This window comes from Emydura macquarii, unplaced genomic scaffold (assembly GCF_026122565.2).
Source record: "Emydura macquarii macquarii isolate MOO-44397 ecotype Brisbane River unplaced genomic scaffold, CSIRO-AGI_Emac_v2 contig_3343, whole genome shotgun sequence".
NCBI classification, from domain to species: domain Eukaryota; kingdom Metazoa; phylum Chordata; order Testudines; family Chelidae; genus Emydura; species Emydura macquarii.
Genome location: NW_027133480.1, coordinates 2,741,175 through 2,754,398, shown reverse-complemented (window position 1 = coordinate 2,754,398; position 13,224 = coordinate 2,741,175). Strand labels below are relative to the sequence as shown.

The 13,224-nt window shown below is 40.9% G+C and overlaps 1 protein-coding gene across 9 annotated transcripts in view; it reads left to right on the top strand.

The window, feature by feature from the left end:
* Nucleotides 1-13,224, top strand: part of CUNH10orf90 (chromosome unknown C10orf90 homolog) — a 197,564-nt gene that overhangs the window by 164,756 nt on the left and 19,584 nt on the right. For all 9 annotated transcript variants that reach the window (XM_067533408.1, XM_067533411.1, XM_067533410.1 and 6 more), the window contains 3 exons: nt 4,245-4,457; nt 6,700-6,893; nt 7,967-8,168. In XM_067533408.1, the coding sequence (XP_067389509.1) occupies nt 4,245-4,457; nt 6,700-6,893; nt 7,967-8,168 (609 nt within the window). The remainder of the gene's footprint in view (nt 1-4,244; nt 4,458-6,699; nt 6,894-7,966; nt 8,169-13,224) is intronic.

Below are 13,224 nucleotides of genomic sequence, written 5' to 3'. Positions count from 1 at the left end.
TTAGTTACAAGCAAATACTCAGCAAATAAAATTAGAAAGCACACATTGTAGTGAAAAATATGTGCATTTTTCTGTCATCAAGAAACCAGTCACATCTGAAAACCTACCATCAATTTTACAGAACAGTTCTAACCTTTTCCCTCTTTTTGTTACAAGGCTGGGTTTTGGAGTGGTACTTTCATCAAGTGCTTATTTGAAAAATGATCTGCTGTACTCTACTTCTTGCATCAGAAGGCAGAAATAACTTTTGTTCCAGTTTAATTAATTGCTCTCGCTTTTTCTTTTTTAGTTCAACTTTTTACAACTAGGATAAATATTTTTAGCAAATTTTATTAATGGCAATCATTCTGCTTTCTTTTTCTGTGGGCTTTCTTCTCATGTGTCTCCCAAAGCATTACACTTTCATGTCTTTGTTCATTAGTTTTAAAGTTTTTCTTCAGCTGGGATAATAGAAAAAACATCTCTGTCTATTCAGCCAGTGGCAAGTCTAGCTGTTCTCAGAGGGGTATTGCTTTGTTGCTTGGGGAGTTAGATATACAACTCCAGATAGTCTTAATGAGAGTTACATGCTTAATTCCCTACACAGTACATGGAAAATGTACCCAGAATGTGAAGATCTCTGTGATCTCAGCTTTAAGTATCTTTGCCTTTCTTTTTTTTTTTTAATGCATTATTTGCATCTGCATACATTAGCTAAAGTAATTGACAGCTGTTTTGCATTTTTTTCCGTGTGCTGAGTCTGTGTCTGCTTTTTTTCTAGGGAAAGGCTTGCTTTGGCTGCATCTTTTAAACTGAAAGGCTAATTCATAAGGTGGGGAGAGGGATTTGACAAATTGGCTCGGTTCTTAACCTGATTGCTTTATTACCTAGGGAGGTGGTGGAATCTCCATCCTTAGAGGTTTTTAAGCTGAGGCTTGACAAAGCCCTGGTTGGGATGATATAGCTGAGGTTAGTCCTGCTTTGAGCAGGGGGTTGGACTAGATGACCTCCTGAGGTCCCTTCCAACTCTAATATTCTATGATTCTATGATTCTATGTGTTAGCCAAGAACAAGGTGTATTAAGGTCCATTGTCCTTAATTACAAAAAAGGCCACTGTGAGTTATCATATTTAGATATTTACACTTGTACAAGTACTGAGGAAAAGATCTTTCTTGCAGAGATTACATGGCCATTACCTAGATTTCACATGGAATCTTACTGTATAAAAGTTATCCTCATTTTCAATACCTCCTTTGTCAGATCTCCTTTTGCTTTTCTTTATCTTTAAGATGCAAGTAAGCAGCAATCTTCTTTTTCTAATATCAAACCACATTTCTTTACTGTTCATGCTCTCACTTTCTCTTCCACTCTGCTTTGTGCTTTTAGAGGAACCCTGAGACCTAAGGGGCAAAATGCCATTCTTAACATTTTCTGATTTTTAATGTGGTCTTATGATAATCCTTCTGTAATGTTTGTGCCAGCACATCTAACTGCATCCTCACCATGATGGCAGAAAAACTCCAATCTGTGTTAGGAAGAAAGGAAAAAAATGTAAAAAGGAAAGCTGTCTAGTTATGGTACATGCAAGAAAACACACAGAACTACTATAATGTACATATAATGTATAATTTTCTCTTCCTTGGGGCTGCTATTATGTACATCTAGGAGTAATAGGATGAAATTTAAAGGACAATACAAGATGAATATCAAGATGATCTTTTTTAAAAATGAGGTTCATTTGGCTGTGGAAGACTCCCAAGGAAAATGATAGAAGTTGAATAGCTTGGGACAAATAACTAGATAGAACAAAACACTAGGAACAATTCGGCATTGCAAGAGAATGGATTAGATGACCTAAAAGATCTTTTATGTCCTTTACATCTTTGATTTTCCTGCAGAAATAAAATGACACATAAGAAAATATGGACCAGTCAGGTCATTATATAAGTGTACAGAAGGTCTACTTCAACGTGGAAAAATATATTTCTTATTTAACCACTTGTGTACATATTAAAGATGAATGAAGTAGTTTGGAAGCAGGAGTGCCACCTCACCCCAAACCTTCACTTATCCATAATCTGTGGGAGATGGGGGAGAGTCCTATATGTTCCTGAACACTCATATTTTACCTTGTGGCTGATTTTATTCAGAGATGGGGTGGAGTGAAAATTAATCCTCTGTCATTAGTGTCTTCTCTTCAGGGAATGACTAGGTAGCCTATATACTCCTCTGGCTTCTGGTGTCTTCAATGAGAACTGACCAGGCAGCCCATCCCCTGGTGTGGTACCATTTGATACAACAACTAGTCTTACTTCCCCCATCCCAAGAAAATAGGGAAAGGTCTACTTAGAGAGAGTTTGGATCTATTGGAAAAGGGGTAGTATTGGGGCTGGAAAGACATGTGGCCAGTGTTTCTAAATGTGTTTTTCATGACACATCAGTAGCTTGTTAAATATACTTCTATATTTTGCAGAGAGAAGACAATAAAACTCTCTTACTTTTGGCCTGAGTCAGGTTTTTCTCTCCTCCTCCTGTCCCCACACCTCCTAAGTCTTCTCTCTCAGATTTGTTCTTCAAATATTAGATTAATCCAGGTCACTTTCATACCCCTCAAATCCTCAGGTCCTGGGTCAGCTTCCTGCTATGTATCACCAGCAGGCAATGTATGCACATCACTAACAATGTATGGCAAGAACCATGCTGATGGGTGCCTGGCCATGCAGTTGCACATCTCACAGGTAATATTGGGACCAGTTCACAGGGCCTTAAAATAAATCTTACCTAACTGATCCCCTTTATAGCATTCTCTCGCTCTTTCTCTGATCTTCATGCCCTGTTTCCATGCTGCCCTTAATGCTTGGACTTCCTCTCTTCCCTCATTCAAATTCCTCCTCAAAACACTCTTCTCATGTGAGATTTATACTGCTGTTCTGTAAATTGTGTGTTTCTGTACACATATACTGTTTGTCTGCTTAGACGGTAAGACCCTTGGGTCAAGGACTATTACATCCCTGAAATTTTGGATAAGACAGCACATTGTCAATAAATAATAATGCTTGACTGACTCATGCTTCTGCTGCAACAGGGTGCTGCTACTGGAATGGCTGTGCTTCTGGCAGCAGCAGTCCTAGGTTGGAAGGGATCAAAAGGGAAAATGCACTGTATGCAAGTTAAGCTCTTTGCTGCTGTTGCCTACTGCAGCTTTGTGTGGTGATGGAACATGGCAATTTCTTTAATTCTGGGACTTCTAGGGCAATAGCCCAGCTGTATAAGGCAGTGCTGAAGCAATTAAAGTTCTGATCCTCAATCCCTAAATACTTAGGCTATAGAACCAGTGATTTTCAACCTATTTACCATTGTGCATTGCGTATGCAGCTCTCTATGTGTTATGTGGACCGCATCCACACAATATATATACTACATGTATGGGCCTGAGTATGTCACATGGGCCACAGCTGTGTGCTGATTGGGTCTCAAATGGCCCGCGGGCTGTGGTTTGAGAACCACTGGACTATGCCAGTCATCATGGATCTCAGATCTCATCATGACTGCTATTGCGGTTGTGGGCCTTACTATGACTGTGCATGCAACCATCTCTCTTATCATGTCTGGCCAGCCCAAAAATGCATCAGCTGTGAGAGAAAGAAGCAGAAGAAAGCCAAATAGCAGCTGTGTGTCTGGAGTAGCCTTACACTGACCCCTTCCAAAATATCTTAGTAGAATATATGTGTGATTTAGATCAATGGTCTATCTTTTATGGAGAATAATCTTTCTAATCATTTTTCTCAGCAGTTTTTTTAAAGATACACAGATAACTTTGCAACCAAACAGTCTTTATACCAGTGGCAGTAATGCATTGGTATTTGTATCAGATCTGAAGTTTCTAATTTATAATTGCAGGCCGTTTTATTAGGAATAAGGATGACATGATGAAAAGCAATTTATAGAACAGGGAACTGAAGAAGCTAATGATCTCACACTGCTTTCTTATGGCAGTAGTACATCAGCACTGTATCAAAGTTGTATAGTTATGTTAATAATTGTATATGATTAATGAATTATTAATTTAATAAAAACATAACACAATAATAATAACTTAATTAAAAAGAACCTCGCAAAAATACTGTGAAATGGTTCTTTTACCAGATGCTTCTTCCATTTGATTTTACTTTATTTTTTATAGGAATACAAACCTTTTCTGGAAGCCACAGGAAGCAGTACACTAGAGACAAGTATAATGCAACTGCTTCTGCTTCCCTTATAGAGCGAATGCCCCAGAAGGAATTCAGTGCTGATGCTGGTGGCTCTTTGAAAGAGAGAGATCCAACCAAAGGCACTTCAAAGTCGAAAGAGATTCGAGCACAAAGCTTTCTGAAACCAAAAATCTCTGTGTCTGATTGTACATGTGATATAAAAGCTTTATCAAAAACTGCACTGGAAAAAAATGATGTCCACAGGAAAAATCAGTTCCCAAAAGGTAAGCTGCAAATTCTGCTTTGGCTCTTCGGAATGCAGTTCCAATGTTAAAATGAGGTCAGACTTAAAGGTACAAGTGAAATATTACAAAACCTATCCATATTTGTCTAGTTTTCAATGCTGTATAAAAGTTATTTGGTGACTGGTCACTCTACATCATTGATTTGTATAAACTCTATACATTGCCAAGGTCCACAGAGACCACAAAGGAAAAGAAAAAGCCAGTGCCTTTATAAATAGATCACACACAAAAAACTACCTTAAATTGTTAAGATTGTAGAGTCAAGCACTGAAAAGTTAGGAAATGCTGAATTCAGGTTGCCCTTGCAATCTTGATTTGGCCCCTTTGTTTTAATTACATATCACATACTATCTTTTCCACAGGACCCCGGCCTCGTTCAGCGTGCAGTATCAGCATGGAACACTGCATAGAAAATTTCAACCCAATTAGTTGAAGTCTGGCAAAGTTATAAGCAACTGAAAACAGGGTCTTATAATGGGAAGTGTTGAGCAACCTTAACGACGTGCAACACTACCTGCCACGCCTAAAATACTGCCATCTTAGAGTATATATCTATGTACTTGCTATTTTTCAAAATGTAAATACATTCTTTTTATGTCATTACATTAAAATACATTTTTCTTAGAGTTCAGTTCCCACACAAAGGTTTTACCTTCCATACACATTCATATAACTGAGATGACCCCAAGGGGCCAAAATCACCCTTGGTGTACCTCCACTGAGGACAATGGAGAGACACAGAGATAAATTTGGCTCTAATATCTATTGGTTTCTAAGGAATTACTCCAGAGATGATTTGGCCCAAGGCACTATGAAGAAATGTACTGATTTTGCTATGATAGAAGCAATTCAGCCTATTTTTCCTGAAGACAAGAGAAAAAAACTATTATGACTGAATGAAAACCATAGTATATAACACCTGTTTAAATGACAAAGGACACAATTTTCAAATATCGATGCCTAAAGTTAGGCACCTAAATCCATTTTAATTCACTAACTAAAAGTGACTTGATTTTGCAGATGTGTTGAACATTCACAAATCTCACTGAAATCTATTGAAGCAATAGGCAATTAGCACCTTTGAAAATAAAACCATTTTATTTAGGATCTTAACTTCAGGTACACCAGTTTCAAAATTTTGCACAAAAGAAATAAAGCAAGCTACTAATGTGGGAGGGGAACTGCATCTGAAGATTTTTTCAAGACAGCTGTGCCAAATAATTTAGATAATTTAGATTTTTTTAAAAAGTACAGCATAATGTTTACAGTATGTCACAAGAGAAAATATTTCAGTTTACTGCAACCAATCAATTGAAGCAAAGAGCAATGGGCTTTATTCCCAGATATTAAATCCCAGAAATCATACTATTTGGCAAGAGAGATGTGGTTAGTGTCGCTGTTTTAGAGCTGTACATATTGGGATTGTTTACTAGTTAATTCGTTATTCTGGATTAATTCTGCATTTTAAATTAGAGGCTTGTCAACTATTTTGCAAAGGTGTCTTATGCATTTTGGACACAGGTTTTTTGTTGGGTCTATGTTATGAAGGAAATAGTGATCATAAAAGAGCAATAGAGCATGATCAAAAATGAGGAAAATATTTTTAAAAGTCTGATTACATGATCTATTGGATTGAGTACATTTATAATGAATTGCTGTAATGTGTTTTACCTTTTATTTATTAGCATTTCATATAATCAAACCAAAATAGGCCTAATGAATGCCCAGGAACAATATAAATAAGGAAAAACTAATATATTAGAAATTAAAAAGCAATGCCAATTCTTGTTAAAAGCTCATTTTGGTCTAAGAGAAGTGATATGTGATGAAGTTCCACAGTAGTTTATTATTTTCCATTACTGGTGCAATAATTTTAATGGTTTCAAAATCTGTGAGTTGCAGTGCAATAATATTGCTTTATATAAAGTCAATGTATTATGGCGGTATCTTGCTTTTCAGGAAGCAAACATCAAACAGAGCTGAATATCAAAATGGCATATTTGCACTTAATTGTGAAGACTTTGCTTAATGTGAAAGATACTTCACCGTCACAGGGCAGTGACTAGCACCTATGATTAGGTCTGATCTATTCTGCTTAATGAGGCCTATTATTAACACCTTGGCATTCTTATTTCAGAAATTGCCCTCCATGTCTAATGATGTGCAGACCCCAATCAAAAATTAACCAGGCACCCTTAATGAACTTTTAAATCTCTCTAAGGTGATTATAAATTCTGTGGTTCAGTTGACAAAATAAAGGATTGTAAGAAGAGTGACCAACAAGAGACGGCCAGCAGGGTAACAACGTCTGCAGCTCACTCACCAGATGTTACTCATGAGAAACAAGAAGCATTCACACAGTCAGAAATCTACTCTGAGCCTGAGAAAATTCCATCCAGCCTACTGACTCTACGGGTAAAATATCAAATGCTTTCTCTGCTGTTAATTATGGGACTGCTTTTTCATGAATGCTGGTTCCTTCCTGGGAACTAACCAAGGACAGAAGTTCATATTTTGTTTTGTGTTCTTTTTTTTTTTTAAGCATTTGTCACTTGCATCTGCTGTTGAATTATTCACAGGACCATCTTATCTGACTGCAAAAGATATGCAGTGCAACTGGTTGTAACTAGAACAAATGCCATTTCCACAGTTTCAGAAGCCAATGGAATGATGACAAGAGTTGGGAACTTAGCGTGCATAAAGACACAGGTTCCATATGCTCTAGAACTGAACACATTACTTCTCAACTCTTCATGAGCCTGGGGATAATTTACACATATCTTAAACACAACTCTTAGCAGTAGTTACTAGTATATGCTGGCTATAATGTAAATTCTTATTAGTATTCAGGAAGATGCAGTGCGGGGGTAGAGGCAGCAGCCATGGTAGGAAGAGTTGCAGGGAGTGAACTCCCATCAGGCCCTGAAAACAGAGGGATTTGCTGCTGTCTCATCTGTTGCAGTAAGATATACCATCCCCTCCCTCATCATAACTCACTCTCATTGGTTGAGTAGCAATGCTTAGGCCATGGTGCTTCCCAAACAAGTCAGTGACTGCACTTTATTTTCTTCATGTATCATCTGTGGATGAGTTTTCAAGAATATTTAAATATAAGGAAAGTTTGGGAGCTGCTGGTGACAAGCTGTTTTTGAGATGGTGTTTCTTGAGAAACATTGGACAAAAAGTCAGAATCTTCAGTCAGGATAATTGTATAAAAATCTGAAACTCAAAAACTGTTTAATAAATTTTCTTCAGACTTGGCTGGAATATTCCCCTTTGCCTTTAGAGTAAATCTGGCAATGTTCAAGCCAAGTTTTCCAAGCTAAAGTTAGAGAGGAGCAGAAGCAGGGCTGGAATCTAATTGTTACCTTAACTGTTGAGATGCATTGGCTTCTCCATGATAATCCTTTACTAAACTTGATTTGATGGGTGACCCAATGTTTTGTGGTTTTTATTCTAAAATAAAGTGGTTTTACTGTTTCATTTAGGAGGCTCTGAAAGTCCACAAACCTCAGTTTATTTCTCGTTCACAAGAACGGTTGAAAAAACTTGAACACAGGGTACAACTGAGGAAAACCCAGCAGAGTGACTCTCCAGAAAAGCAAGAAGGAACTCTTCTTCCTCACAAACTTTCCTCAGCATCCATTTCTAACAAAAAGAAGCAATATACTGTTCCTCACCCTCTCAGTGGTAAGATTAATTGTGATTGTTGCATCAACACCAGGTTTCAGGCATGCTGACGAGGGGGAGGTGGGTGGCAAAGGGGTCAATTGCCCAGGGGCCTGGCAATTTAAAAGGGCCTAGGCAGATGGGATAGATCATTGAGCGGTGGGTGAAACTTCTCCTCTGGAAGGCTAGCTCCCCAACCTGTCTCTTCCCCCCATGGCCCCAATCACACTCTATCCCAGGAGGCTCCCCCACTTGTCACCACGTCTCTCCTTCCCCTCTCCCCGCTTACCCCCTCGCCATCATTCACCACCTTGAGGGAAGGGGGGGTATGGAAGAGAGGAGAGATGGGGCAGGGCTGAGCGGAGGGGGGAGGGATGCAGTGGCTAATGGGGAAGGGGGAGGGACTTGGGCAGAGTGGGGGATGGGGCCATGGGCAGAAAAGGCAGGATGGGGAGCTAACCTCCCCAAGGGGAAGTTTCACCTGCCGCCCATGGTCGTAAACCTCAGCTATCCCTTTCTAGGGGGGCCATTGACTGTTCTGTCCTAGGCCCAGACTTGCTGTTGGCTGGCCTGCCAGGTTTATAACTGGATTTGAAATCTTGGCATGAATGCAGGATTTCTTTATTAACTTTGGTGAGAATCAGATCTACTGTTGTTGTTACACAATTGTCAACATGCCAACATGTATGCTAATGTTCTAAACAGAAGCTCTGCTGTGAAGCAGAGAGAGAGAGAACAGTTTTAGGGACAGTGACCCAGATTCTCAAAGTTATTTACGTACCTAACTCCTATTGGAATTGCCTGTGGCCTTATCAAAACCATAGAAATTAACTAGTTATGAGGTTATATTGATACAATATAGTGCTACCCAGATGCTACAGAGATGAGCACATGAGAAACAGACTGATAGATCAATACACCTTAAAACTGGCCACTTTCCTAAAAATAAACCTGGATATACAATAGTAGTGAAGAGGTGGTTTGCCCTAGTCACCAACATATTGAATTGTTTTGGTGTGTGCAGTAGCTGTAGGCCTGAATGATCTTCTCATTGCTCAGATCATAGAGGTGTCCAGGGTAAATGACACCAAAATACATTATTTTTACTTTTGGACTTTCTTGGCCTCATCATCCATGTTTTTCTTTATTAATACCATTCACAAAAGAAAAGTTGTGCTTAATTTTCAGATTTATTTGCTCGTCTAGCATTCCTCTTTAAATTTTATTTCTAAGTTCAGTTAAATCTGCAGACGTCTGAAACCACAGTTTTGTACTAAAAACAAACAAACAACTGAATGCCTCATTAAACAAGTCCACAATAAGAAACTTGTCTTCAGCTACTCTGCTGACAAAGCATTAAAAAGCAAAAATGCATTTGTTTTTCTTACATGCTAAATTAGCTAGTAGACCACGTGCTTGAATGATCTGTTACTGTAGTATTCATGCCACTGTGCTGAAAGGGATTCTGTTTTCTTTTAAAGTTAAAAGGACCAGCAGAGATTCAGATATGTAACCTCCAGTCCTCTGCTCCCCAGCTATTAAATACCAAACTCATTCCAGGAATGAAATGCTTGATAATCAACTGGTGACGGGGAGGAAGTTAGACATTTCCTACCAATTGCTAATGAATGAGAGGCCTCAGAAGAGATGACAAGTTCTGATTCTCCAGAAAGAAGCAAAATGCTGCATTGAGAATTAGTAGGAGATAGATTTAATCAAAGTTTAATTCAAGTTTGACAGAGTAGTGGGGAGATGAACATCCCAAAAGATAGTTGCAAGGTGCTCACTCCTTCAGTTCCAGATTCACAGAAGCCTAAGGGGGACTTGACTTTCATCTGAACACAGCTGCCACTGAAGTTTTCACCTTGAAGACCAAGCAGAAATTAGTAGATTTCTGTGACTCAGCTTCCTCTCTTCTCCCTCCACTGTCTCTTGGAAGATTGAGTATTGAACTGTTCTCAGACTCCTGATGCCTTAATAGCACACAGATAAAGCTTTAAAACAAAATCTAGGATGTTCTATAGTTTGAAAGGTTACATCTGTTCTATCCTCAACTCCAAGAAGTGACACTGTTAGTGCTAATGCATTTTGGATCATTTATTTGGGGAATCCTAATTCCTGGTGCTAACCAGTGCTATTTGTTCTATAGTATAATACCGTCTACTCTACCTTGGCTGTAGAACTGGTATATAAATTAATGCTTTAGAGTTCAATAGGTGTAAAAAACAAAAACCAAAGAATACTTTAAAAAAGGCTGAATAGAGTTCATTTCCCCATCCAATTTATCAGGTTCATTTATTTACGTGTTGTAAAATCCTGACTCTATTGAAGTCCATATGAGAAGATATGAATAAGACTAGGACTTTTCAGCTTGGAAAAGGGATGACTAAGGGGGGATTTGATAGAGGTCTAAAAAATCATGACTGGTATCGAGAAAGTAAATAAGGAAGTGATATTTACTCTTTCTCATAACCCAAAAACTAGGGGTCATCAAATGAAATTAATAGGCAGCAGGTTTTAAACAAACAAAAAGGAAGTATTTCTTCCCACAACACACAGTCAACCTGTGGAACTCCTTGCCAGAGAATGTTGTGAAGGCCAAGACTATAACGGGGTTCAAAAAAGAACTAGATAAGTTCATGGAGGGTAGGTCCATCAATGGCTGTTAGCCAGGATAGGCAGGGCTTGCTGTTTGCCAGAGGCTAGGAATAGCCGACAGGATGGATCACTTGATGATTACCTGTTCTATTCATTCCCTCTGAAGTATCTTGCAGTGGGCACTGTCAGAAGACAGGATACTGGGCTAGATAGATCATAGGTCTGACCCAGTATGGCCATTCTGATGTAAGATAAATGTGTCTAAAGACGAACTTTTGTTCCCATAACTCAGCTGCCTCAACTTGTTCCTCAAAGAAAGTCAAATAGAATTTTCTGTTTGTGATATCTCACATTCTTATAATGACAGAAACTGTCGTATATCTATTATAGTAAATTATCTTATGGATAAATAGTAAATTTTAGATGTCAGACTAAGCATAAATATATGGGCTACAGTTAAGAAATGGTTTACTAAATTGGTAATGACCAAGTAAAGCTTTTTAAAAACAATTTTATTTACTTATTCAATTAAACATAACCACAACAAAAAAGAGAAAAACAAGGTTACTTACCAGTAACTGTTGTTCTTCGAGATGTGTTGCTCATATCCATTCCAACGTAGGTGTGTGCGCGCCCCGTGCACAGATTCCCGGAACTTTTTCCCTAGCGAGCCCTGCATGGCCAGCTCAGGCGCCCCCTGGAGTGCCGCGCTCATATCGCGGTATAAAGGGCGCTGCTGGCACCGCGGGTCCCCAGTCCCTTCTTTCTGCCAACTCCGACAGTGGGGACGGGGGTGGGTTTGGAATGGATATGAGCAACACATCTCGAAGAACAACAGTTACTGGTAAGTAACCTTGTTTTCTATCTTCGAGTGATTGCTCATATGCATTCCAATGTAGGTGATTGCATAGCCGTACCTTGGAGGAGGGTAGGAGTTATCGGTGACCTGCTCTTGACAGCACGGCTCTGCCGAACCCTGCGTCCTCCCTTGCTTGTTCCACGATGGCGTAATGCGACGTGAACGTATGGACAGACGACCAGGTCGCTGCCCTGCAGATGTCCTGCAGGGGAACCCGCTCCAAAAAGGCTGCGGAAGAGGCCTGGGCCCTAGTGGAGTGTGCTCTTACCGCACCTGGGAGGGGTACCCCTGCCTGCTCATAGCATGCCTTAATGCAGGCAGTAATCCACTTGGAGATACGCTGGGTGGAGACAGGTGAGCCCTTCATCCTGTCCGCCACCGCTACGAAGAGCTGTGTCGACTTCCGGAAAGGCTTGGTCCTCTCCAGATAGAAGGCCAAGGCTCGCCTGACATCCAGCGAATGTCCTCTCCTTTCCTCCTCCGACCCATGGGGTTTTGGAAAGAACACAGGAAGGAAAATGTCCTGGTTACAGTGGAACTGAGACACCACCTTAGGCATAAAAGCCGGGTTAGGCCTCAGCCGGACCTTATCCTTATAAAAAACCGTGTAAGGGGGCTCCGATGTTAACGCCCTCAGTTCGGAGACCCTTCTAGCCGAGGTGATAGCCACCAGGAAGGCTACCTTCCATGATAAAAGGAGAAGGGAGCATGTAGCTAAGGGCTCGAAGGGGTGGCCCAACAGCCCGTTGAGGACCAAGTTAAGGTCCCAGGGTGGCACCGGGTCCCGCACCTGAGGGAAAGTCCTCTCCACCCCCTTGAGGAACCTTACTGACATGGGGTGAGAGAATAGGGAGCGGCCCTCCATGGGTTGGTGGAAGGCCGAGATGGCCGCTAGGTGTACCTTGAGGGAGGCCAAAGCCAGGCCCTGCAGTTTAAGCTGCAGCAAGTACTCCAAGATAGCCTGTATAGGGGATAGGCTTGGGTGCAGCCCTCTCTCTTCCGCCCACCCCGAGAACCTCCGCCACTTAGCTTTATATGTGAGTTGCGTGGACGGCTTCCTGCTGCCCAGGAGGACCTGTTGAACCTGCATGGAACAGGCTCTCTCTCCCTCCGTCAGCCACAAAGTCTCCAGGCAGTGAGGTGGAGGGAGTCCAGGTCGGGGTGCAACAATCTCCCATGGTCCTGGGAGATCAGGTCGCACCGTCTGGGTAGCGGAATCGGTTCGGTGGTGGAAATAATTGTGGCGAGGGAGACCATACGAAACTTAACCCGCCTAATATACCTATTTAGGTGACGTAGGTCCAAAATGGGCCTAAGGCCTCCCTTCGCCTTGGGGATTAAGAAACTGTAAGAAAAAACTAGGGAATGAGCTACTTGCACGCAGCAAGAGGCGATAGTTCCAGCAACCGTCACAGGCGGAAAGAAGGAACTGGGGACCCGCGGTGCCAGCAGCGCCCTTTATACCGTGATATGAGCGCGGCACTCCAGGGGGCGCCTGAGCTGGCCATGCGGGGCTTGCTAGGGAAAAAGTTCCGGGAATCTGTGCACGGGGCGCGCACACACCTACATTGGAATGCATATGAGCAATCACTCGAAGATAGAATTAGGAAGTATACTGAT